Below are 27,741 nucleotides of genomic sequence, written 5' to 3'. Positions count from 1 at the left end.
TCGTGCGCCGGGGTGAACTCCAACATACAGGCACCGAGCCGGGGGGCAATAAGTGTACCAACACGTGCTCGGCTCCAGAGTGGAAGAGACTGTGCCCGGTCGGGCCCCATGGGTGCAGGCCCGGCCACCAGACGCTCGGCTTCAAGCCCCATCTCCAGGCCTGGCTCCAGAGGGGGCTCCCGGTGACCTGCGTCTGGGCAAGGGAAAATGTCCCCCTGAATTATTTAACATCATAGGGGGTTTTGGAGCTGTGCTTTGTCTGGTCCCTCACCTTGGACCTGTTTGCCATGGGTGACCCTGCCAGGGACCTAAAAGCCCCAGACAACTTAGCTCCTAGGATCATTGGGACACACAAACCCCTCCACCACGATAAGGTGACAGCTCACGGAGGGGTATATGAAATCCTCCCTGTAAAATTTAAATCACTCTAATAGCTCATCTATTGGAAAATAAAAAACAAAAATAAATAAAATGTATTAGACAAGCCAAGAGTAAGAAAGCAAAATGAAAATGATTTATACAATTTTGAGTAACAATGTCTTAATTTCTCTTAGTATGATCTGATCACGCAGGTATAACCATAGTATGTGACTATATCAGTGAAACTATGTTATATTATTAGGAGCGGTGTAAGGGGTTGTAAGGGTTGTATTTTTGCCTGATGAAAGGGAGGGTCAGGTTTTTTAGCTAGGTTGCTAGCTAGGTTGGGGTTCTGGAGAGCCCCAAGGGGGGGATACATTGGTTTAGGCCATTCTTTGACAACACAACACACAGAGACGTTGAAAGATGCTCCTGAGTGATGTTTTTTGGTTCTGCCAGAAAGAGGAGGATGGTGAGATTTTGAGCTCCCTCGGCCGTCCAGACACGACCTTTGAGCAGTCTGGCTTGGGCCCTGGCCAGGAGTACGAAGTCAAACTGGAGGTAGTGAAGAACAAGAAGCGTGGACCACCTGCCTCCAAGAATGTTATCACAAGTAAGTGTACATATTCATGTTGCAAACTACTATTACTGTAAATTAAATTAAATTTTCTTTATATTATTTTTGTATGTATACTGGGTATGTGTCAGCCTTTTTATATTTTTTGCTTTGACTATTCCACATCTTTTTTATTTTAATATATTATTAGTACACTATGTTACTTTTTGTCAATACAGTATGAATATATCTTTTAAGTCACTGAAGATTATTCCCGAAGAAATTTATTCACAGAGGTTGAGAACATGATAAAAAGCTTTGTATTGTATTTGATCGTGAACATTTATTATTACCTTGCTTGGTATTAATACAAACCAAAATTACTTAAAATCAAATTTAAGCAGTGGCTATTTTCCATGAGACAGAACCGCCTTATCAAAACAGTGTTCAGCAAGCCTCAAATTAGAGTGTTTGAAGTGTATAATTATTGTTCCTTGGTGTGGATTCCCAAAAGCATGTCACAGACCTATTGTCAAGACACCTGGGAACTGTTTTACAGCTTTTCTCAGTCGCTTTGGTACATTTCTCAGATCAGAATTGAAATTCTCAAAACTACTTGTTCAATCTTCACATTGTGTCCATTTCTTTCAACAGTCTCCCCTTTTATTTGAACAAGTTGCAAATGCATTGGAACGTTCATGAAAATGATTATGTAAAATTCTCTGCTGTTTCCCATATTGCTTATGTCGTGTTGATCAAAATGTTTTATAGTGTACTCTGTTGAATAGTATCACACACAACACACACGCACACAACATTTTAGGCACTAGTTCATTGCATAAGTCTTTACATGCAAAAAGGTAGAACAAGTTCTCATAATATGTCAAGCCTATTGTATTTCTATACATTATCCTTATCATTCTTAATTTTATTTCCTAATAAATTTCTGGTGCAGTAATATAAGATGAAGTCAAAAAGCCCGAAGCCATTTTCTGCACATACATATACATACATGCATCAGCATAAATTAGATTATGGGGTTCAAAATTCTTTGTGACATTCAGGCTCTCTTAACATGCTGAGAGATTTCAAAGTGTCAGGTAAACCCTGGTGCTTCCGCTCCCTCCTCACTGAAGCGCCCATGTTCGGAATGTACCAGTCAGCCACACAGTAGGGCTTAGAGGGATGCCTGCCTGCCTGTCCAGAGAATGGTCTCTTGTGACACTCAAATGAGACACATACAGGCTGTGCTCAGCTCGAGTGTGGATTAGTACTCCTCCACAGAGGGATGTCTTTCCTAAAGTTGACTGTGTGTGACACATCGATTCCAGCCCTGGTGAAAAGGTGTCCTTCATGGGGTTTTGATCTGTATGATGTTTGAATGACCTCATGAATATAAAAAAAGTGTCTACACTTGCATTTATGAAATTCTTATATTATATATATAAGACTCTGGTCTATGGAGGCATCCATATCCTGCGGGAGAGGCACTCTGTTTGCTGTGTGACTATTTGAACACAATCTTGTAGGAATGCATATTGATTGTTTTTATAATCAATTATGTTGATGTTAGAGAAATATATGTTATTTTATTTTTTATATATACAGCACAGTCACTGATGGTGTAGTGGTACACTTGCCTGACTTTGGTGCAGGCAGCGTGGGTTCAGTTCCCATTCAGTGATGGTATGAATGTGAGCGTGAGTGGTTGTCCATGTCTATATGTGCCCTGTGGCTGACTGGTGACCAGTTCAGGGTGTTGTCTGCCTTTCACCTGAAGTTAGCCTGGATAGTCTCCAGCACCCCACGACCCTGAACAGAATAAGTGGGATTGATGATTTGTGACACTGTACCATATTCTTATTTTAGCTTCTCAGCATATGGCAGGTCTAAAATTTCACTGGATAATCTACATTTTTCGTTGTTTCCATTGTGTGACAAAACTGAATCTCCAAACCTTATGCTAATTGCTTTGAGCTAACTGTCAATAATCTCAACAAAAAGGTGGCCAGTAACCCATCAGCAGTGGTGGATAAAGTACGCAGCTCAAGTGACTTAAGTCAAAGTACAGATCCTCATGGTCAAATGTTACTCCAATAAAAGTCAAAGTACCTAAATCGAATTATGACTCCAGTAAAAGTACGTAAGCAATTGCTTTAAAAAGTATTACAATTGTTTTTAAAAGTGCTTTTTATCACAACAGTCGCACACGCAGTTTACATATCTTACAAGCACAACTTTGTAAGTCACACGTGTTTTACGGACCTCGCACATGCGAGTTAAAGAATATGTAAGTACTTAATTCACATTAAGTAAAGGTACAGGTGTGCTGTACTGAAACATGTCAACCCTCCGCCTCATCTGCCCTGAGTTGTATCACTTGTAAAATATTAATACATCTTACCTGTAGCTCCATGTACTTGAGCTTCAATGTGAATTAAACGAGGACTGATTCAGGATGGAGGGCCGTGGACCTTTAAAGCGTACCTGTGCCTTAACTCTCTGAATTCATCAAGTACGTGTTTGACTTATAAGTTGCGTGTGTGACCTATGCGAGGCGCATGTCCAACTTCATAAATTGCATGCAGCAGATACGTAATGAGCGCTTGTGGCTTACTAAGTTGCGCTCGCCAGATACATTCGCGAGCAATTGACTCACGTGCAATAAATCGTGCACACGACCTAAAAAATTTAAGATGTTCCCGTCGTCTCCCGGGCTCTTTAAGTTCTTGTAGGCCATGATGAAATCTATGTGTGGTAAACAGAAACACATTTAAAACAGTATTATAATTCTTTAGCTCTCTGCGTTCCAACAGAGTTTAGGTATGATAAGGGTGAGCAGAAGCAGCTTCTTCTTCAATGCCTGCCAAGTCCATGACTTACAGTGCACAGCTGCTGCACATCACCTTTCCTCTCCGACTTCGATTTTACCCCCAAGCAAGCTGAGGGGCGGATGTGTAAGAGACAGCAACAGAAACACCACTTGAACACAAGCAATGACTAATAAACTGAGTTTTTGGAATTCTCCAACGCAACTGTAACAAGTACTTTTTAGAAATGTGATGGAAACAAAAGGACAATATTTGTTTTTCAAATGTAGTGGAGTCAAAGTTTCCAAAGCAAAAATCACTCAAGTAAAGCGGATCCTCAAAAACTATACTAAAGCCCATCAATCCATTTCCTGTACCACTTATCCCCACTAGGGTAAGCTGAAGCCTATCCCAGCTGACTTCAAGTGGGTTACATCTTGGACTGGTTGTACTTAAGTACATTTTAAGAAAATTTACATTGTTACTGTCCACCACTGCCTATCAGACAGCTGAAGAGGAGTGCAATATCTGATGACATATTGCGAAAGCAAGTGTTCTTTACAGAGTTTAACTCGTTTCGTTTCCATGGAGTCAGGCAACCGGGTCTGTGCCATAATGTTATTTTTCAAGTGTCGTCCTGCAGTTGCATTGATGTGGCTTTGCATTAAACCTGTAAACCCCTAGGAGCTAAAAAGGTTGATTATTGACATGCTAAGTGCTTTTACTACATTTATCCCTGGTTTTAGACAACACAAGAACATTTGCTCATATGTGCTTCAATCCTCCAGGAATTGACGCCCCGAGCCAGGTGAACATACGCGATGTGACAGACACAACGGCGCTGGTGACCTGGTTCCAGCCTGTGGCCGATGTGGATGGGATCAGTGTCTCTTTTGGACCTGGCCCCAGCCCTGCTGATCACAGCGTGGTTGAGCTTTCCTCCACAGATACCCAATACCACCTCGGAGGCCTCATCCCAGACATCCTATATGAGGTGTCTCTGACAGCCAGGAAGGGAGACCAGTCCAGTGTCCCTGTCTATGAATCATTCCTCACAGGTAAGGACCTTGCGCTGAACTATGTTTTCAGGTGTGGAAATGTCTTTTAATGCCTTTTATTCTAAATGGTAAAAATCTAAATTTTTATTTCCTGAACAAAGGGCTGCAGACAACTATCTGTTCATCACAAACAGGTTTAGAATCTGATGGTTAAGTAGGGATAGAGAGGGGTGTGTGAAGGACCACATATTCTGTGATTTTATAAAGGACAGATATCCTACTGAGGTGTGTTTAATGGTGTTTGTTCTTCAAAGGACCACCTATCCTACCAAGTTCAGAATAATGATAAATATTTCCTGCAGTAGGAAGCATTCAGTCATCGCCCCTAACGGAAACAACTTGTCAGTGATTACCATCAGTATTAAATCAACTTCTCTGTGTGTGTTAGACTTGGATGCCCCCAGGGACCTTCAGAAGCTGGAGCTGACTGATGAAAGCATCACTCTTGAATGGAAAAACAGCCAAGCTCAGGTGGACAACTATCGCATTAAGTATGGACCTCTGTCTGGAGGCGAGCACAGAGAACTGCTCTTCCCTGCCGGTCCCAAAGAAACAACACAGGCCAAGATCATCGGTACAGACAATCCCAGTGCCTCACAGTTACACACCTTCTCAATTACATATTGCATAGAGGAAATTCACACTGTTTGCCCCACATCTCATATGACATTTTGGTTATAAAATAGTAATAATGAAACTCAGTTTTACAAAGCAAGATAATATTGGTATTCATGGTTGGTCTCTAAAACCAGTTAAAGGACCTATAACGTTCAGATGATTTATATTTCGCTAATATGTTCTCTTTATGTATTTTTTGCTCAAAAAAATGAAACTAGCAGTCATTTCCAATAATATAAATCCGTTTTGGAGAAATCGGTAAATAACGACTTGCCCTGGGAACGCCCCTTTTATATCGTCAAAATCGATTTGCCACCATGTCTTGGTGTGACGTCATTGACAGAACGGAGACCATTTCACCGCAAGATAATGGCAAATGTACTATATTATAAAGTGGCAGTGTTTACCCATATTTTATATATTATCACTCTCTGAAGGAATACTCGCACCTCTAAAATGACAACTTTTCAGAAAATAAAAAACAGCATCTTGCTTGAGTTTACAAAACCCGCTTTGTTCAAGTTGGTATTATACCTTATATTGCTATAATATACCGTTGCACATCACAACAGCACCCCAAAATTATGTTCAATAACAAAAAAAAATCAGATTTATTACGCTGTCATTGATTAAAATGGTACAAGCACGCTCTTACCTCATGTGGCTTCCTTCCTTCTACAATGAAGTATTAACAGTGATTTTAACATAACAAGCCTACTCAAATGTATCCAACCTCACTATTTTCACTCATTATTGTCAAAAAAAAAAAAAGCATCCATACTTTCAAAATAGGCGACAATTACGCTGCACTGCTTGTGCAGAATGTGGATATACAGTAGATTAAGTTTTACTTTCACTTTTCAGACATTCTGAGCATTCAAGCAATATGGCGACACAACAGCCGTAGAAACCTCAGATGAGGAATATGATTATTTCTGCAAACAGATACAGAGCCTGAAGGCATGTTTCCCGTTATTAGCCACCCATTTACCATCTTAATAGCAATTATCAAGTGCAGAGAAGATAAGGGACCATCTTAAAAACTGACTAAATAGCACTCCATTTCTTTAACTTACTGTACAGAGCAGCCAGGATGTGCAACCACTTCCCTACATCCCACTTATTTCCATTTCTATGGCAATTTTCAAATGTTTCCTTAGCTGTGATTGGGACCCGGCTGGCATCACACAAAAAGTCAAAGAAAAAGACACCATAATCTAAATGCTAACTGAGATGTTGTGGCCTCTTGTGACGTCACGCACGGCAACGGGTTCACACTTCCACCTCTGAATTTCTGTGCAACTTAAGAGATTTGAATAAGTAACACAAAAAAAATCATACACAGGGATGGGCGTAATGATAATATCTACTGACATATGACACAAAATATGAATGTTAGTGATGTTCATGAATTCTCTGATGGAGGATAACTATTCATTTAGTACCTTGGACCAATTAATGTTAGTCCAAACAAATAGGTAGGCCGACTGTACTGATCCAAGTTTTATCACTGCAAGCAGTGTTTTTGTTTTCCTTTATTTATTTAGGGCTCACATTATCTCTGCATCCTAGTGACACAAGTAAAAAGTATTTGTGGCGGGGGGGGGAAACAATTTCCAGTATAAAATGTTTACTCGTATGATTATTTGGACGTTTATTTGTTGTGTCTTGTTAAATGGACAGTGTTATGTTCTGCAAGCTCATATCCACAATGGCTTGCCTTTGTTTTCTATCATGAAATGTTTGCCCAACTACAATAGGTCCACTTTATGAGAAAACCACCCAGGGGGATTTGGCATTCACTGTTTAAATTGAATCACACTGCAGCTTATTTTTCTTTGAGCTCAAGCAAGAGAAGTGGACATGTTTTCATCTATCAATGCTGTTGACGTTATAAAGCAACGCTTTGAGCCTTGTTTTTTTTTTTCCTCCAGTTTGTTTCTAGATTAGACACAATAAGGGAGAGGAAAAAACTTTGTCTAATAGTGTCTTTGTCTGGCGCAATTCTTTGTCCTTGGGAGGCCCATCTCATGGAAAAGCATTGTGTCCATTCAGCAGACGTCCCCCTCTTCTCCACACACACCTCAGTAGTGCTTTCACACAGTTATTATCTGTAATTGCCTTCACGCTCGTGATTTTATTGATAATGAGTTTCCTGTGTATTAGGTGTAATTTCATGCTGCAGAACTCTGTGTGTGATGACCTCTGTGGGAGTTAATAAAGGAATTAAAGGCGATCAGGCCTAGAGAGGGCTTAATTGTGGAAAGCAAAAGGTTTCCAAAGCTGGCTGTATCATTGGGAGTAGTGTTTCTGCAGCACGACAAGGGCCCTATAGATCCATCAATGCAAATACACCAGCCGTGTTCCACTATGAGCTCAAGCTTACCATGAAATGCAATTTGGCTGCAACCTATTGTGCTATCACGCCACGTGAAAGTGTTTTTGTGTTTGCCGTGGCCACCGAAGCCATTACCAAAAACAGCTGGCCACTTGATGACACAGCCTCCCAGGCATTCAACTCGTGAAATATATAGGAATTTGAGCAAACAATACATTACACTTTTTTATTTGAATTGCTGAATATAATTAATTTTATTTAGGTCTGAGACCGGGCACAGAGTACGGAATGGGAGTGACAGCAGTGAAAGGTGAACGGGAGAGTCTGCCCACGACCACCAATGCTGTGACCGGTATGAAGCTTTCACTTGTCTCTTACTACAATAGCACGATTACAAACTTTATAATGTCTGTAAATTATCCTACCGCAGTGATATTTGTTATTTAACAATTACAGGACAGTAGTTTGTTTCTCTATTGTGGCAACACTATTGTATATTTTCCATGTGTTGTGATAGATTAACATGAACATACTGTATACCAGTAGTTTAGTTTGCTTTGTTCATGCATTTGCACCACCAACAATATTTCTTTTGCTTTTCAAATCTTTGCAAGAAATTTGGCCCTTTTGTGGTATAAGTGTGTGTGTGTGTCAGGTTAACAGATTCACTTCCATTTCAGCGTATATGCAGTTACTGTCATATGAATGGGTATAATTTAGTGAAAAGAAAAAGGGAAGGGGAAAAGCTTATGTGAATATGCTGTACGTATGGTATGATATGTCACTCCAAAAATATGTAACAAAAACCTGTTGCTATTTTAAATGATTAATTAATGACTTTCCCTGTGCTGAATTCGCTTCTCCGTGGGGCCAACATTATTTGTGTCCTTATTTTTACTGTCAGGAAGAAGTGAAAGTTGTAAAAGCTGCAACCTTTTATTTTGCTTTGTATGGTCAAATACCTGTCCTGTGATTGACTGGTGAGGGTGACGGTCCAGGGTGCGCCGCCACTTGTCAGGTCAAATGGACTCCAGCTCATCTGTGACCTTGAATAAGTGAAGTCAAATGCCAATTTCCAAACTGCTGTCTTCTCTGTTTCAGCTCTGGATGCACCAAAGGACCTAACTGTTGCAGAGGTGACAGAGACAACGATGATGTTGGAGTGGAGGCGCCCCCTGGCCAAGCTGGACTCCTACCGACTTGTCTGTGTTTCCGCTGATGGCCAAAGGGCAGAGGAAGTGGTCCCGGGAGGATCTGAGTCTCATACCTTGAGAGGCCTAACACCAGGCATGCTCTATACCATCGGCATCACTGCCGAGAGGGGCCGCAGGACGAGTGCACCGGCCACCATCTCAGCACCTACAGGTCAGTGAAGTTGAATCATTCGCTATGTTTCAATAGAAATATTATCAAATATACTGTAGTTCCTCGTTGGACAAAGTGACTGACATATAAGTTCAGTTTTAGAGGGTTTTTACAGCTTGCCCATTAGGTTAAGAAACAAAAGTTGTAAAACAAAAGGAGCTCCATTCAGTAGAATAGAGCACAGACCCCAGCCAAGGCCCAACTCTGAAGAAAAATGTGGAACAGCATATTTGTGTGCTTTTCTGTCTTTTTGTTTGCAGGTTACTTCGTTGATCATGGCAACATTTTATTTCTTTCTTCCAGTATGTAACTAAGCAAAAAAAAAAAAAAAAAAAAAAAAAAAAGAAAAAAAAACACTGATCAGTACATAACCTTGTGCCTCGCTTTTTAAGTTTGGTTACATATCTGGAGGTTCATTTATCTCTTTTCAGGCAATTAATCCTGTTTTCCTTTTTTTACAGTGCCTTACTTTTCATCTGAAATTGAAAATGAAAGATTCTCACGAAAAGAGCCTATTTTAGACAGAGAAAAACTATGTTTTCATTTTATTATTTAGTCCACATATCACATTTAAATAGCAAACTAGCAACGGAGATTTCTCAATTTTAATATAAAAATGACAGTATTGCTTTTGTCGACATGCCCGTGACAACAGCATCTGCATTTTTGAATGAGCTTTACCACTTTTTCTGCTACCTCATTTGATATTCCGTCACGCCTTTTCTGTCTCTGTTCATACAGAATTGTAGGGAACAACAGCAATGCGACCATTTTGGCCATGAGCCGTTGTAGAACAGAAGCTTTTATTCTTCTTGTAGACATTCCGGCATCTTTGAGCAGATGTTTTTTTCAAGAGATACTGATGTCATCTGAAACAAAACTGTAAATTTTTTACTTATTAATGCATGAGACCCATAATAAATTCTATTTGTATAAATATTCCTCTTTCAGCCTCAAACCAGTAGCTTCCCCTTTGTATTGAGGACCACTGATGACCGCAATATCTAATACAATATGTGCAGAAAAGTAAAATAATAATAGTGGTTCCAGATCATCATAGGTTCATGTATTTGCCCCAAACGGAAGCAATGATTCAGTGTTTGCTTCAACTCATTCTATCTATGCCCCCGACTTGCCTTCATGTACAGTGTAGTATGTGGGAATACATTTGCCACTTTTCAGTTTTATTCCTCATCCTGAAAATAAGACAAATAAAATAAACCTGACATTTCATGAGTACATTATCCACATACGCAACGAGGTCTGATGTCTGTGGACAGAAATAAAAATACTGGGGAAAAGGAAGAAAAAGTTCTACCTTGGAAAGCTTATAAATAACTGTTCATTGTATATATTTTTTGGGAGGGTGGGGGGGGGGGGGGGGGGGGTACTGCACTCTATGTATAATGGGCAGGGTGATGGCAGTGTTGGTGAGGGGGAGCACTGAACAATGTTCATTCATGTGGTAATTGTTGACGTGAGCCTTGCTCCCCTCTGGTTTTGTGCGATTTGACCAGGATGAACTCTGGGCCTGTCAGATAAAAGGCCACATGCTGGGACTCCTGTTAAAACATTGTGTCTGAAATCAGCAGCCTTCTAATCCACAGCTTGCGCTGATCTGCGGCCTTTATCGTCTCCAGACATGAACGTAGATTGGACTCATTTTACAGGAGGTATTGGAGAAATGAGGAGGGGTGGAGGTGAGACGAGGTTCGGACGGATGTTGCAGGGATCTACTTACTGCCTCAGTGTCATTGAGAGGATTACAAAAATTTGATTTTGTTATTTCAAGTGACCTGCTGAGGGGCAACACCAGACACAAATATATCCAGTGATCCTCCAAAATGCCGCCATTTTGAGTAACGAGCAAAGAAACGTGTTACTTTTCCCGGGTAAGTCGTCAGACTACAGTTACTTCTTTAAAACGACAGTATTACTTTTGAGTCATCAATATTTCTCGCCAAGTACTAAGTTATGGCTGGTGAGTCATACAAAGAGCAGTTCATCTTTTCAAAAATATTGTCCCGATCACGCAAAATGCTCATTATTCAATAAAACAACAAAGTCATTGGGAGGTGATTGTTTATTATACAATGCACAGTGAGGGTACAGTACCATAAAAGTGCAAAGAAATGCACGATTTCACTATCGCCACACTGTTTTTGTTATTTTCCTTAGTAAAAAGTGTATTTGATTGTTGTTACTTTTATTTTTTTTTTACAGCATTATAGAATACAGTTTTAGAGTCGTGTTGAGCGCGCAATGCACTGTGTGTTAATTATTCATACCAAAATGCGGCGGTCATAAATCGTCGTACAATCAGGACTGATTCACGGAAGGACTTACAATACTTATCTAAAATATTTACAATGAAAAGTGAGAACTTTCAACTTCGTCTGTAGTCTGTAGTTGTGTGGCATATATTACCAAGTAATGTCTTCGGTTAAGCCAATGCTTTTTTTTGTACTGCGGATAAGTGATATTCCTGCCACTTGGCAGCTGCTGAAAGTAGCTAAAAAGTTACTTTTTTTTCTAACTTAGTTACTTTTGAAATCAAGCAATCAGTAAAGTAACTAAATTAGTTTTAAGCTCAAGTAATCCGTAAAGTAACGACGTTACTTTTTCAAGGTAACTGTGGCAACCCTGAAAATAGCACTTGAATGTATAATACTCAAAATGAATGATAGAGGAACAAAACACTGTCATCATGGGATTTACACCAATTTTGTCATAACATACCGTAGCATGCTTTGTGTGGTCATTGCGGAGATGCACTTCTGTGGTCTGAATGGTTATGCATGAACAATAGAGTTAGGTTCAATTCAGCATGGTATACAGTATAATTTTTTGCCATTGTCAATTTTCCACGCGTACTTTAATGCACCCTCTGTTGCAGCATTGTTGACCTGTTTGATGTTTTACATTCCTCTTCTTTGTTGAATTGATGGTGGCCTGCAATGTGTCTTCATGGCATGATGCCGCCATATTGCTCTAGCTACACTGTATGCTGTGAAAATGCACGACAGATCAGAGTTTCACTTTATCCATGATCCAAGTCTGTGGCGCATGCAGCCAACACGTCAAACTCAACTTTACCAAACAATCAAATGTGCCACTTGTCAGAAGCTAACACTGTTAGCTAACAGTAAACTGTGCATTAAAAAAAAAAAAAAAAAAAACTCAATGCAGCTCCTTCTTACCTTTTGGCTGACATAGTGTTTTAGTCATTTGAAAGCGGCGAAGCTTCAACCAGTCTCGCTGCCAAGACATGGGTGGAAAAACGCCAGAGACTCAACTCTGTGTGGGTCATTTTCATTCAATAACTGTAAAGACACTTGTAAATAAATGAATAAATCAAATTTTACAATTTTATTTTATGCCGCCTTGATTTTAGATGGGTAAATGTCTCCACGCAGAAACAGCGACACTTTGAGTCCTATCATCAAAAAGTTATTGATGATTAACTTTAGGCATTCATAGTAAAGAGGAAATGGTGGTGCCCCATTAAAATACACACTTATCATAACGGTAAAGACAAAAGTGCTTAAAAGTAAATACATTAGCAGCTTCATTAAAAATTGTGTGATTTGCACAATTTACGTGTTGCCCTTCAAACTCCTCGGCAGGAAGTGCATGAATGATCCTAACTACTCATTAAACCCATTACACTCTTTATGCAATTGTAATAATGTATAAGACAAAACAATAGTTCCGACACTTTCACAAATTGATCAATATTTATTCATATCGGAATTAACGCAATTTATTTTGTTGTCTGCTACTGTGTGAATGCAAAATGGCTGCCTTGTCCTGGCACTGCAGCCCACAGATCCCTCTGCTCTGTTGCAACAACATAATGAGGCTATTAGCAGTGGCATTAAAAGACAGCTTGAGTGACGAAGAAGGACTGTTTGTAAAAGAACCAAAAAAAAAGGGAAGGAAGGAAGGAAGGAAAGAAAAGGAAGCTGCATTTGCGTGAGTTTCATAGAAAAGGCATATTAAGCAATAGGAGAAAAATACTATTAGTCTAAAAATGTAATTAGCATGTTCAGAAAACATTTTACAAATCATGAAACATCATTTCAGACAACAGTAAAGACATTTTGGCATTAAAAGTTTGAAAAATCTTTAGAATATTTTTCTTCTTAGAAACAATTGTGACCTTTTGATGGATAACAACTGTCAATAATTCAAATATTCCTATCAGTAAAATGTATTGATTTTCCAAACAAAATGGACCAAGTCTTTACCGTTATTGATCAAATTACTGTATATGAAAATGACCCATGTACGCAAGCAATTAAAAAGTCACTTCTCCGTAATATGTCCCCTTTAAGTAATTAAAAGGCTTGTTTTGTAAAATTGTATAAAGTTGATTGGCATGAAAAGGCATGGCATAACATACAGTAATTATTCAGCAGTGGTCATCTGATTCCCACAGAGGCATTCATCACATGTCACTCACGTTGTCTTTCGTCACATCTGCTCTCCATAAGCTTGCCAGTGTTGAGAAGATAATGGGAGTTGCAATGTTTATCTGCACCCTCGATCTTATTCTAATCTATTCTCTGAATGCTCGCGGACAATGGACTCCAATTACGGGCGGCTGCACATTACGCCGCATGGCTTCCGCATATAGGTTTGAAGTGGACAGCGTACTTTCTACCATCCTGGCGGGGCTACGCTGCACCTTCAAATGTTAATGGCTCATTCTTGGTCATTAATGCACACAAGCTGCATTGCATGTCTGCCTGCTGCTTTCAATCTTCAAGTCTTCTCTCTCATATGGTAATATGGAGGGGATGGCTATAGGCAGCCATCAAATAATGAGATGCTTTGTTCACTCTCATCTTTTGTAGTGAAAATAGAGGAATCTTTCCACCCCGGTCGAGGGAAAGCTACATTTTCCTCTGAGACGGCAAAATGAAATAACTGAAATACAAATGTGATACCATTAGTGTCAACACCCATTTTCTGCTCCTGTCATCAACTGTCTCACAAAACCCCACTCACGTTTGCTTGGATGGTGAATGTGACTTGTAATCAGCATTTCTGAATGCTTTGGTTGTATGCCGAAGGTTAGACCAATATTAGCTGGATTTTTATCAAAATATTCCTACCAAGGATCCAGTCCAAATTTTCAGCAGCACCCGGCCAACCTTGAAAGACATATTGTTCTAAACCCAGAGTTTCCCAAAGTGTGAGTTAGACCACATAGTGGGGTGCATGGCTATTACAGGGGAGCTAGAAAAGTGACATGAATGAATCTGCAGTAACTGGGTAGAAAGCTAAGGCTAAACGATCCCAATCACGGTGTACACAAAGTTACTTACAGTTTATTAAAAAAAAAAAAGGTAATGCTAATAGCTCCAAGCTCAATTGTAATATGTTTGATTGTATTTCATGTTTAAAATGTATATTGTAATTCAGTAATTCTTTCACATACCACTAGAGGGAGGCCATGTACCATTAGTGGTACGCATAACAGACTTTGAGAATAACTGTTATAGTGCATTGATATTTGCTTGGGGAATATTTGATTTAAATGGGGACAGTTTTTTTGTTTGTTTGTTTTTGTTAACACTAGTCAGTGAACAAGCTTAGTTTAAAAGTTGGTTGCACAATTGAGCATACACTGTGCTTGGACAAATTAAGCACATGTTCTGCCTTATTCGGATAGGAGGGCTCAGAATTCCTCATCCAGTTGAGGCGCAAGAGGGTTGGGGGGCCTCCAAAAGTTTCATATTCAAAAACGTGGGGGCTAAACAACGTCACTGGTCAAACCTGTTCATATTTTGCGTGCCATCATCCTGTAACTCCATGTTGGTTTGTTTTTCATCAACCAGTGGAGGAGAAGCCCATGGTGACTAATGTCACTATCAGCGATGTGTCATGGGACAGCTTCCTCCTATCCTGGTCTGCAGTGGAGGGGGCCTTTGAAGCATTTCTGATCGAGGTTACTAATGCAGAGACGGGCGCTGAGTGGCAAAATCACACTGTGCCTGCCGATGCTCGCAGCATTGTCATCTCTGGCCTCACTCCCACCACCTGGTACAGGGCCAATCTGTACGGGGTGTACAGGGGCCTCTTCTTAGACCCTGTCTTTGCAGACACCATTACAGGTATAAACACCGTCATCGCTGGAGCTTTTCTCTTTCCTTTGCTTGATTCCGCTCTTGCTGCTTCACGCGCTGAAAGAAATTATGTGTGGACTTTGCAAATGAGAGCTCGTTGAGACTGTTACATTGTGTTCATGAATTTCTGCTGTGTGCATCACAATCCCAACTCCCAAAAGTGTTAAAGAAAGTGATGGAATGTTTTTATTGCAAAAGGTTGGCATAATAATTGGCATTTGTCATGTAATTGAAAAACTTTGGTTGAAACTCTGCATAGAAATGAAGAAAGCAAGTTTTGTTCCCTCTCGTTTGTGAGCACAAACATTTCAATTGTTGGAAAAACACATTAAAAGGAAAACACAGACAGACTAAGCATCGCCCCCACTCTGGCAGACTTGATGCCAAACATGCCACTCAGGCAGTCTAACCAATACAAATTCACAAACAGCACCCTATCACTGGACATCATTCAGGCATTAATGCTCCATTATAGGCTGTAGAAAAGTCAGGAGTATCTCACTTGGAGTATACGAGGTTGAACCTTAAAGCCCTCCAGTCACACGGAATTAAAAAAAATAAAATAAAATAAAACATGATAAATGGCTGTGAAAAGTTAGTATTCGTTTTTTATTCAACAAATAATTTTAACAGCAAACCTAACAATGAGGCACTTTTTCGGCAGCCAGGATTGATTTTTAAAATAAACTTTACCGAATAATGTTGGATATATCTTACCCAACACCAATAAAAATGCACAAAAGGAATGAAGACGCTGGTTTTTATTTCTCATGAGGAGGGCGTATGGGAGATTGTTCAGTTCACAGCCTCTCAACACGCTCTAAACAATCTCTCCCGTCACTCCTGCATTTATTTGAAATAGGAGGGATTTACAAGTCATAATGCTCCATTATAGGCTGTAGAAAAGTCAGGAGTATCTCACTTGGAGTATACGAGGTTGAACCTTAAAGCCCTCCAGTCAAACGGAATTAAAAAAAAAATAAAACATGATAAATGGCTGTGAAAAGTTAGTATTTGTTTTTTATTCAACAAATAATTTTAACAGCAAACCTAACAATGAGGCACTTTTTCGGCAGCCAGGATTGATTTTTAAAATAAACTTTACCGAATAACATAAAGGACATAACGACAAGTTGTGTTTAATGGTGATATGTTAGCTAGTATAACAATTAAATACAAATAGGTTGCACCTGTACAGTACAGTCTTTTTGTGAGCATGGAGTTCAGGTACATGAAGTTGTCCCTAATTTGCGAGTAAAAATTTCAAGTGCCGTGTCATTGCACTTTTGTTGGAGATTGTAAATGTCCTACTTTCCAGTTCTGCAGTATGAAGCAATATTCCCATTCTGATGGATCAATTACAAAATGAGCTATCACCCGCACACACAAAAAAAAAAAATCTTGTTGTGTGTTAACCCAGTCACAGATTTGTGTTTAATCTACTTTTAAACTGTCAGTCTGCCTGCTGGCAAAGCCTGAAAAAAAAAAACACCTGGTCTGTTATGTGTACAATCATAAACACATCAAAGAGCACGTCTGAAAGTTTAACTGATAAAACAGGTGCGCTGGTGTCCCATCCACTTCACCAATCACAGTCATTATCAGTTATTACAATGAATTTCACTATGTTCCCACAAGTATGTGGACTACAAGTAGAAACAAAGCCAAATTACTCATGATGCATTGTAATGGCTCAAGAAAACCTTTTCAAATAAAACATATCCTAAAACAATGCCTGTTGAAGAAGAGGAATCGTCTCATAGGCCAAATTTGCACTGTAGCAAAAGTACAGTTTTGTGAGTTTGTGTCATTCCAGGATTCATCATCTTCTTCAACATTTGAAAGACAAGGATCAGTCAAGTGAGGAAAAAAAATGGGCTAACTGTCAGGAATTAAATAAAAACCCTGAGGCTTTAGTCAATTTGTATGAGACTGCTCGTCTGTATGCATCCCGAGTTCCCCAAAGACTGGGCTGCTCTTCATTCTCAGGCTGCCATTGCCCCTGAGCTCTAGTGCTTGGGTGCCAGGGGCTTCTGAGGCCATGCAGAATATGGCAGACACTCAACAGTCTATTGTCTGCATGTTAATGGTCGATCAAACCATCTTTTTTCAAGAGCATTAAACATTCCAAGTAGTGAATGCAGGCGCAGGCTAACTTAATTATGTTGTGCACAGTAGTCAACACTAGTCAAGCGGAGAAAGACATTACAAGGGAGATTAAGTCCTCTAACTGAAAAACATTAAGCGAAGAAACTTTGATTAGCCAAATAGTTTTATGTAACAAATGACCGATGGAACCACAAACAGATGTGGACAGCATGCCGAATTAGCTTGGATGTTTGGCATTTCTATCACCACAAACTAACAGTAAAGTTGTCAGGTGACACGGTCACACAGTTTCTGCTTGCACACCCTTGTTACTGCAGGCGCTGCTGCATAACCTCAGCCAAATAACAAGCTCGCTTTTGTGAGTGGGGATTCTGTTTCCCCAGGACGTGGGGGTGTGCAGGGAGACACAGTGAAAGTAGCGGTGGTGTCGACAGGGTGAAATCAGTAGCAAGCTAGCGCTTGTAAGCTGATGGATGCGACCCTCGCTCTGTTGCACTGACCAGTTAAAGCTGCCGCTGGTGGCTAATGAAGAGTGACAGCTCCCTGGGATTTGTCTGCTCTGCTTCTCATTTCCAACACTTCTTCTCACAACAAATGACTCATGCATTTTTTCCTCATAAGAAAAAAGGGGTTTGAGACGGACCCCTGAGACCCTCACCCTGGTGTTTTAATTAACTGCGGCATTAGGCTTTATTCTAAGTTGTTCTTAGCCTTAATATACCTTTTTATTTCCCCACTGCTTTAAAGAGCTCTTTTCGGTGCATGTGTCCTTGTGTGCTACCGGAGGTTTATCTGTCTAATTAGCTGGTGTGTATTCACCAGCAGCTGTAGACTTTTAACTTCCGATTGGCTGCTAATAATCACTGCTCATCTAGCAGCTCTTCATCAACCCATACACTCATTTGTTAGCACTAGATGCGCAAAACCCTGTAAGTATCCCACCCCGTCCGCCTCCCCGCACCCCCTCTACATGATACGCACAAAAGTATTACAACACCTAATGAACTTAGGGCCTGGTTTACTCAGTATTTGCACATACTCATTCCATCAATCTTGTAATGGCGGAAGTAGTTTCAGCCTGAATCAATGTATATGAAATTTCAACTTGCCATCGTCAAAAAATATCTTTGTCTATGGATTAATTAGTCTTTACCGATTCCGTTTTAAACCATAGTAAAGAAAACATCTGTTAAATCAGGTTAATCAGATCACAAAAGTCAAAATTAAAACTCAGCCCTAGGAATGTCGTGAAATTAAAAGTGCGTGACCGAAAGGCTGCGTTGGATGGGATGTGGGGGCATTGCAACTTGCAACGACGTACTACGCCTGTCAGAGCGTCGCTTCAGTCGAGAGGCAAGAGGCGCCTTATTGTTCGCAGCCTGGCCTCTGTCCCAGCATACGCAGACCCACAGGCTGGGATTGACTGCTGTGGACCTGCGCTTCACAAAGCCAGTGTCCTGGCTCCTCAAAGAGAGGCTCGGCTGAATTACTGCATATTGCAACAGTATCACTCTTTAGTGGTGTTCTAGTGAGTGTTTATGTCAAGTCGAAAGTCATGGTTGGAAGAGCATCACACGGAGAGGGAATAACGATTCTGACTCCTGTTACAACATATCCTTCCGCCAAACATTCCATTAGTCCCAAAAATGAAAGAATAAAATACGTCCACTCCATATCACTGCAAATATAAATCATCTTACATACTCCCCTCTAAGCGGAGGAAAAGAAACTAAGTAGGAGTCCCATGATTATTTTATTTATTGTTACTTGGCTGTTTCTAACCCTGTGTATCCTTTAAGAATTTCCCTTTCTGACTTGACTTGAATTTTTGGACTCAAGCAAAGAAATCACTGTTACTAGGCAGTATCCAATTTCTAATGTTATAAATAACATATCACAATAAATCCTGTTAAATTATTGAACAAGCAATTTTTCAATTGTTATTGTGAGCATAGCATGATTATTGCTGCAGTAATAATAGCGTTTTGGAGGTACTGTATACAAATGTAAACATCGTATGGACGGGGGCTAGAAGAAATATATGATTTGAAGATGTCTTATTCACAAAAGCTGGTGGGAAAACACATAGAAACTATTAAAGCCTATTAAGAAGGATTCGGACAGCAAGACAAAAAGAGGTTTTTCAGTTCCTCTGCTTTCTTTGCCCCACCTATACCATGAACCCTTCTGCAATACCGTGACTCTTATTGCATTACCATGAGCTTTTCCACGATATCGCCATGATTATCGTACAGTGAGATTAATACCAGGATAAAACCAAACCGTGAGATATAGATATCGTTACATCCCTACTCAGCACACTATTTTGCAAACAAATGAATAATATTGCTGATATATTGGATTGGATATTGGCGTTGATGCACGCGCTGTAGTTCAGGTTTCTATTTTGTGCAATGTACTTGTTGTACAAATGCCTTCTCTTGCATACTATTTTTGCATTTCCTGGACACACTATTTCTTCTGAAATGATGCAAATTCCTCCATTTTTATTATATTAATATACTTTTAACCTTAGAGGTATACTACAGGCAATTCTTTTTCGGTTTCGGACAGCGTCCTGTTTATAATTTACTCTCTAGACAATTATCCCGCTATTTCTTCGTTCAAAGTTGGTTAGTCTCCACTATAACGCGGTCCAGCAAGACCTATGTGACAAGTGTCATGTATCACCCAATCACCTATTTCAGTATTTTGCGACTACACATCACGACAGCTTTGCAATTAGCATGGCTTCTTCGCCTTTCTCCTGTTAATTACTCCTCGTCCTCTCTTCATGATAGTAATTCTTGTCAGATGTGTAGCTGTGTACCTTATTTGCTGCCACGGTGGGGATGATTAGTGGCTTACAATGCCTTGGCATTGGACACAAAGCGAACTTTTGGCTCCGTATATAGCCATGTTAGCTAGCCAGCCGTAGCTTATGGGTAGCTAGGGTGGTAGGAAATAGCGTGTAACAACATTCCCCGGTACAAACAGCGGAAGCAGGACGTTTGGGGGACTGTTCAATGTGGACGCACTAGGTTTTTTTTTTGGTGTTGTTGTTTTACAATATAGTGTTTATTTCATCTAATTCATTTAGGAAATTTGTACTGGCAAGCATCTGAGGCACCTTGGTGGCCCAACACACCGACATACTGGCCTCATATATCCGAAACAATCAGTGTTACAGGTGTAAGGAGATAGCATTCAGTGATTTCCGTAACAAAATACAGACGATCTGTACCACAACTCTTGAGTAATGCAATTGTGGAGCTTTTAAATCATCTAAGGGCTGTTTTGAAGCCAGTCACAAGAATGAGTAATGCCATATCACGTCACAAAACTCCTTTGAACTCTGCATTTCCTTGCATCTGGGTCATTTGCTTTCAGTGCCCTGTGACAATTGGTGCTGGCCTCTCCTACAGCAGGTGTGCTGTCCCAAGTTTTAAACTCAATGTTACGCAGGATGGACAGATAGATCCAACTCACAATATTAAAAAAAATTAAATCAAACAAAACATGTTTTTTAATTCAATTGCTGGCTTCTCCAAACCTACGGGCATGATAGTTTTCTTTTCTCTTTGTTTGTCTTCCACTAACACTTCCAATTCCTTCACTTCAAGCTTCATTTTGCTTTCAAACTGTCAAATAAACTAGTTAAATATAAATTTGGGGAAAACAACTGCAAAAAATTCAAAATATAACATACATAAATAAAAAACGCCCAAAGATCGCTGGGATAGGCTCCAGCCCGCCCGTGACCCTAGTGAGGATAAGCGGTACGGAAGATGAATGAATGAATAAATTAAAAAAATAAAATATAAATATGAAGTTTCGCTGATGATCATTTGGTCCTTGGACAAAGGTTTTCACTACACAGTTGGTGCTTATTAAATATTAGCCTGGCAGGTATCATATAATGAATTTGCGTAGCAATAATATTTTTGTTGTGTGATCTGACTTAGTCACTGATGGTGTAGTGGTACACTCGTCTGACTTTGGTGTGGGCAGCGTGGGTTCAGTTCCCACTCAGTGATGGTGTGAATGTGAGTGCGAATGGTTGTCCGTGTCTCCATGTGCCCTGCGACTGACCGGCGACCAGTTCAGGGTGTAGTCTGCCTTTCGCCCGAAGTCAGCTGGGATAGGCTCCACCCCCCGTGACCCTGAACAGGATAAGTGGTATTGGAAATGGATGGATCTATGGAAGGATGGATGGATGGATGGTCTGACTTAATGCAATAGAACGAGGGCCTTTTATCTGAAAGTAATTTGTTTCATCTGTGGTCTGCTGGACTTTGCAGAGAGAATATTTCCACCAACAAAATTCAGGCTTCATGATGCTGATCTTCTGTATCATCAATACTTGGTCCATTATTTTTTATCACCATGTTGCTCTAATGTGAAAGCATTCTTGAGTTCCACAGAATGGCAAAACTGACTTTCCCTTGTCACTCAGAGACTGAACCACAGGTGCAGGCTCTCCTACTGTCTGACATCACTCCTGAGAGCTTTAGATTGGTCTGGATGGCAGAAGATGATGCCTTCGACACCTTTGTCATAATGGTGAGCCAGGCTGAGAACGCAGACCAACCACAAGAGCTGGTGTTGGGCGGCGAGGAAAGAAGCACAGAAGTGACAGATCTCAGCGAGGACACAGAGTACAAAATTGAAATCTTTGGACTAATTATGGGAAGACGCTCCAAGTCTGTAATCGAGGGGGTGAGAACAGGTACAGCTTAAAAGGATGGTAATAAGAAATGAAAACTCGGGAAGGGATTTTTATCTTTGTCTTGTCGACGTGGTCAAGTGTTTTTGTCCAAGTATGTACTGTATGTTCTCACAAGCATGGAAAGGTGCAGGTTAATACCTATGTTTTATTTATTTGTTTACTAACCAGACAATGAACAGTATGTGTCCAAGCCACTTGATGCAGCAATATAAACTAAAATATCTGAATAGGTTTCCTTTAAGAAACAGATTTGGAACAAACATTTTTATGACAGTTGTGTTTGCGTGGCTTTGTGTCAGTGGCTTGATGTCTACCAGTAATCCTGAGTGGTTGAAGCGAACTGCAGCAGTTATTAAAAAATGAGAGATTGCAAACTGGGTCCAAAGTTTCATCCTAAAACTATCAGACATGTCAGTTGGATACCACTCAGGACATTTACTGAGCTTTCCTGCAATCCTACTGTGATACCATCTGTGTCTGATTGTCCTACCAGTGATGTCTTTGATTCTTGTTTTAATGGAAGGAGGTGGGGCGACTATCGCTGTCATATAGAACTGGTGTGTCCCTTTTCTTCCCCGGGGGTAAGGCTTTACTCTTGGGTTGCGTGGCGGATGTTTTGTCTCTTGATGAAATGGGGGCAAGTTAATCTCCTCAGGTCTGTCACGCAAGATACTGTTACTACTGGTTGTTACTGGGAAGTGCTCTCTGTCAGCGATGGCTTTCCGCTGGTCTCTTTTGTCTGTCTACATCACTTCACAATCACACTTCCCCTTCTTGTCTTTATGTCTCTATGTCTTTCAGTAAAGGGTTGTGACCAAGCTACAGTTTTCTATTCTGCTTTAACAAATGTGTTCTAATGCTAAAATGCTCGATTTCATGCATAATTAGATGCCCATTGACCCTCTTACTCTGTGTTCCCCTTTCCTAGTAGTCACCAGTCTGAGAACGCAGAGACCATATTGACTCACGACCTTCTGTTTTGTTCGTTTTGTGTCCCATGTATCATTTCCATCAGATCTGGGGCCACCCAAAGGCATACGCTTCTCTGATGTCACTGACTCATCTGCTACTGTCCACTGGGCAGTTCCAAGAGCCCGGGTGGACAGCTACAAGGTCACATATGTGCCAGCTCATGGAGGTCAGTCTCATATTTGAACAACAGGAAGACAACTTGATGATGTCTGACAAGAAAACCAAGCCAAAGAGTAAATCTGAATCATTTTGACCTCTGGCAATTGAACTGCCAAATATTAAAATATGATTCAAAGGGGACAATAGGACATATTATGCTAACTTGACTTTTTGTCAGTACACTGACAGTTGTGTATTGGGTACCAAGTAAAAGCTTTAGTTAGCCGCCTATTTCGTCTGTGAGCGAGCCGTTCCGCACGTCCACATAGTAACTACCCCTGCACCGAGTTTCTCAAAAGAACCCCTTTGATGCGGCGGGAGAAGCACTATCATGTCAAATCCAAAAGATAAATAGCTGCGGCATTAGAACACACCCTTTACTAACAGTGTTACCAGCATCAGCTTCTGATAATACAGTAATGTAGAGGAGAAAATGTAGGCAGCTCAATGGTTGTCGGACTCGCTATCTAGCGGGATGAGGGCTGGCAGATTTGCCCCTAAAATGAGACAATTTCACTATGGCAAGAATATCCTGTAAAAACATTTCATATTCTTGATCCTATGGGTATTTTGATGAAAGCATCCTACAGACATGTAATACACCTCAGAACTGTTTTAAATTGTCAGGGGGAAATCCATATTATGTCTCCTTTAAAGTGTTGAGGCCAATATATAATTTTTTCATGTGCAACCCATTTTTATCACAATTACATTTTACAGTATTGCAGGTTGTTAACAATATACTGATACCATTAGAGATGTTGTGATTTCATTATTTTAATTTTTGTTTTTATTTAATAACGTTATAGTGAGGATAAGGGGTACGGAAAATGGATGGATGTGCTAAATTATATTGTGAGCCAGGGTAATCCTGCCCTCTAGAGGCTTTGTTTATTGCCGCTTTTATTCATACCACTGTATATTCATTCATAAGTCAGAATAGTATGTCATAGAATTTAATAAGTCAGTATAACTGTATGTATACTACTGGGGAGGGAGAGCAAGAGAGAGAGAGAGACAGACAGACAGACTGATACTGTGTGTGTGTGTGTGTGCGTGTGTGTGTGTGTGTGCGTGTGGGTGGGTGTGTGTGTGTGTGTGCGCACGCTCATTATTTGGATTAACGTTATGGTGTGATGGACATTTTTGTATGGCGACACTTCATATACAGTATCATTAATATTCCTCGAATGACTTGTTTGGAATGAATTGTTTGGACACTCAGGAAATGCTAAGACTCTGACAGTGGATGGATCAAACTCACAGACTGTGCTACCCAACCTAATACCTGGTGTCACCTACGAGGTTACTGTCATTGCACTCAAGGCTCAACGAGAGAGTGAGCCTGGGTCAGACAGTGTCACTACTGGTAAGATTTGTGCGGCTTGAGCAAATACACACACATGCTGTTTTTGCTACACAGTTGCAACAAACTTCAATTGGTACACCTGCACAATCAAATGAGATGCAAGATAAAATTTTGATAATCCAATATTGCGCAATTGGATGCCATTACACTTTGCAGGCATTCCTAATAGTGACTGGTGAGACTTGATTTGACGTCCCTCAGACTTTCCCACCAACTACTGATGTTTGACTATGTTTGTTTGTGTTACAGCTTTAGATAAACCCCGTGGTCTGACTGCAGTCAATATCACAGACACTGAAGTGCTACTTCTCTGGCAGCCTGCCATTGCTACAGTCGATGGTTACGTTATTACCTACAGTGCAGACTCAGGTACGAATTTACATGTGTTGTTTGAAAGCTAGAACAACTTCCTAGTACCAACAATGGACATCCCCATTGCCTATTTGCTCTATTTGCAGAGACACTGATAGCGAGCGGTACATTAGTTTGAGCTTTATTGTCTGTTGTTGTTTTTTTTGCCTGTACTGCTTTTAGATGTCTCAGGCACCTTTAAAAATAAAATTAAAATCAAGACAGTATTTTATCCATTTACACTACCCACAACTATTCTCAGTCTACATGATTTTAATTCTTGACATTTTGTGTCCCCCAGTGGCTCCAGTGATGGAACGCGTGTCTGGAAATGTGGTGGAGTTTTCGATGACCACCCTGGTGCCAGCAACACGATATACCGTAAAGGTCTATGCCATTCGGGATTTGGCCAAGAGTGCAGTCACTACAACAGAATTTATCACTGGTGGGCTTTTATTTCTTTATATATATCAATTTAAAAAAGATATTGCATTGCAGATTGAATTAACTAAAATGTTGCTACAATGACAAATTGGGATGCATTAGACTAGAACTTTTAAATTCCTAGCAGCTAACAACATCTTCTTTGTTCAGATGTGGACGCCCCTCAGGACCTGGCAGCCAGCAACATCCAGACAGAGTCAGGCATGCTGACCTGGAGGCCGCCACGTGCTGACATTACTGGCTACATCCTCAGTTTTGAGTCTGCTGATGGCATCATCCGGGTAAATAGACACTGCACTTCACTTCACACAATCTGACCTTTAAAAGATAGACACTGCCAATAAGATCATATTTGTTGTGTAATGTCTCACTTTAATTATGGGAAATGTACTCAGTAACACAACATATTTTCACTTCATCTCAGGAGGTGGTTCTCAGTCCCACTGCAGTTTCCTACAACATGGTTCAGCTCAGCGCCTCAACAGAATATTCTGTTAGGCTGCAAGCCATCGCTGGTCCCAAGAGAAGCAGAGTCATCAGCACTGTCTTTACGACTAGTAAGTAGATCACCCAATGCCCACTGTATTAAAAAATAATAATAATTATTAGATACAAGTGGGTGGGCGGACTTTGCTGTCAGCTCAGGGAATAAATGGGCTGCAGCAAAATAGGGCAATTTTTTTTCTGTCTGGCCAAAAGGGAAGGTGCTGCAGCAAAGGGCTGATGCTTGAGCACCACTTGGAGTCTATGTGTGCATGTGCCTGCCTATATTTATACAGTACCTTCTTGCATTGAGACCTCCTGACCTTGGTATTTGTTGGTTCTTCAATTTGGCTAGCACTGATAGTCTACAGCACTCTTGTTTTACTTGGCTATTTCAATAATGATCTCATATAATGCTAAAGCTGTTTAAAATCCCTTAATAGCATGGTATTATGACACATATTGTTACTTTTATCATTATTCTTACAATGACTTGATTGGTTGTTAACTTAACTGACATCATTCGGGAGCCAGAACTTCATTAGTGTGTGTGTGTGTGTGTGTGTGTGTATCCATGTCTAGCTGGTGTGCTCTACAAATACCCCAAGGACTGTTCCCAAGCCCTTCTAAATGGTGACACCACATCTGGCATGTACACTATCTATCTGGGTGGAGATGAGAGCCAGCCCCTTCAAGTCTCCTGCGACATGACCACTGATGGAGGTGGCTGGATTGTGAGTCCCTGATATATTTGACATATGTTGGACAGAGACTCTATGTAAATGTAGTCATTTTAAAATCCTTTAGAGGTCACTCAATTAAATATTTGGAAATTCAAAATGTTCAATCCATTTAAAAAAAAGGCGGCATTAGTAGTGTGACTTTTCTTTTACTTCAGTGACTTTCTCAAAATTGTCTATCACTTTTTAATAATAACTATATAACAGTGTCATATACTTTTCTTCTTAAAATTGAAATTAACTTTATCATTACCATTCCACATCATAGTTTTCTACTGCCTTATAGCGAGGCGTGTGACATCCATTTAGACTTATATCTTCATATTTAAGTTTTTATACATAATTGTTTTTCTTTGTTTATACATAATCATGTTTTATTTAATGAAACCTCTGGATATACTGCAGTACAACCATATGACAGTGTTGGTGAGCTATCATACCACAGAAATCCTGCAAAATCAAAACTTTGTCTATCTTTTTTTCCATTCCAGATTTTCCTTAAACGCCAAAGTGGTAGACTGGAGTTTTTCCGTAACTGGAAGAATTACACAGCTGGCTTCGGTGACATGAATGATGAATTCTGGCTGGGTAATTTCTCGTCAACAATACACAAAGACTGTTTTCATACTTCTTTCCCTTTACTGCCACCACATCTACTACAGTAAAAAATATAGTGTATTTCATTCATGTTCATGTTTAATATTGAAAAAAAAAGCACTAGGTTAAAATGATGTTTGATGACATGTTTACTTTAATGAAGTAAGAGATTTCCATCAAATTAGCCAACCAACTAGCTATGTTTTGGTCTCAAGCATAGACCTACAGTGGATAAAAATACACTACAGAGTGGATGTCAAACTTTTAAAATGTGTGTTTCACTGTCCTTCAATGCGCAATTAAAATAATTTGATTTGCTCCTCAGGGCTATCCAACCTGCATAAGATCACAGCAGGAGGTCAGTATGAGCTGCGAGTGGACCTCAGGGACAAAGGAGAAACAGCTTACGCTCATTACGACAAGTTCTCTGTCTCCGAACCAAGGACCCGCTACAAAGTCCATGTTGGGGGATACAGTGGAACAGCAGGTAAAGATGAATAAAAGGATAAGGCTAGCCCAATTCACCATGGTCCTCAATATTAATAAAGC

At 40.2% G+C, this 27,741-nt stretch overlaps 1 protein-coding gene across 4 annotated transcripts in view; it reads left to right on the top strand.

Annotated features, from left to right (window-relative positions):
* Nucleotides 1-27,741, top strand: part of tncb (tenascin Cb) — a 129,346-nt gene that overhangs the window by 97,144 nt on the left and 4,461 nt on the right. For 2 of the 4 annotated variants that reach the window (XM_061766380.1, XM_061766379.1), the window contains exons 7-22: nt 820-973; nt 4,515-4,784; nt 5,173-5,358; nt 8,003-8,092; nt 8,842-9,105; nt 14,952-15,227; nt 21,805-22,077; nt 23,093-23,215; nt 24,434-24,577; nt 24,827-24,946; nt 25,230-25,373; nt 25,523-25,653; nt 25,797-25,929; nt 26,438-26,589; nt 27,087-27,183; nt 27,518-27,679. In XM_061766380.1, the coding sequence (XP_061622364.1) occupies nt 820-973; nt 4,515-4,784; nt 5,173-5,358; nt 8,003-8,092; nt 8,842-9,105; nt 14,952-15,227; nt 21,805-22,077; nt 23,093-23,215; nt 24,434-24,577; nt 24,827-24,946; nt 25,230-25,373; nt 25,523-25,653; nt 25,797-25,929; nt 26,438-26,589; nt 27,087-27,183; nt 27,518-27,679 (2,719 nt within the window). The remainder of the gene's footprint in view (nt 1-819; nt 974-4,514; nt 4,785-5,172; nt 5,359-8,002; nt 8,093-8,841; nt 9,106-14,951; nt 15,228-21,804; nt 22,078-23,092; nt 23,216-24,433; nt 24,578-24,826; nt 24,947-25,229; nt 25,374-25,522; nt 25,654-25,796; nt 25,930-26,437; nt 26,590-27,086; nt 27,184-27,517; nt 27,680-27,741) is intronic. The other 2 variants (XM_061766381.1, XM_061766382.1) reach the window with 2 other exon arrangements.

This window comes from Phyllopteryx taeniolatus, chromosome 3 (assembly GCF_024500385.1).
Source record: "Phyllopteryx taeniolatus isolate TA_2022b chromosome 3, UOR_Ptae_1.2, whole genome shotgun sequence".
Classification (NCBI taxonomy): Eukaryota; Metazoa; Chordata; class Actinopteri; order Syngnathiformes; family Syngnathidae; genus Phyllopteryx; species Phyllopteryx taeniolatus.
This window is presented reverse-complemented; position numbering and strand designations above follow the sequence as displayed.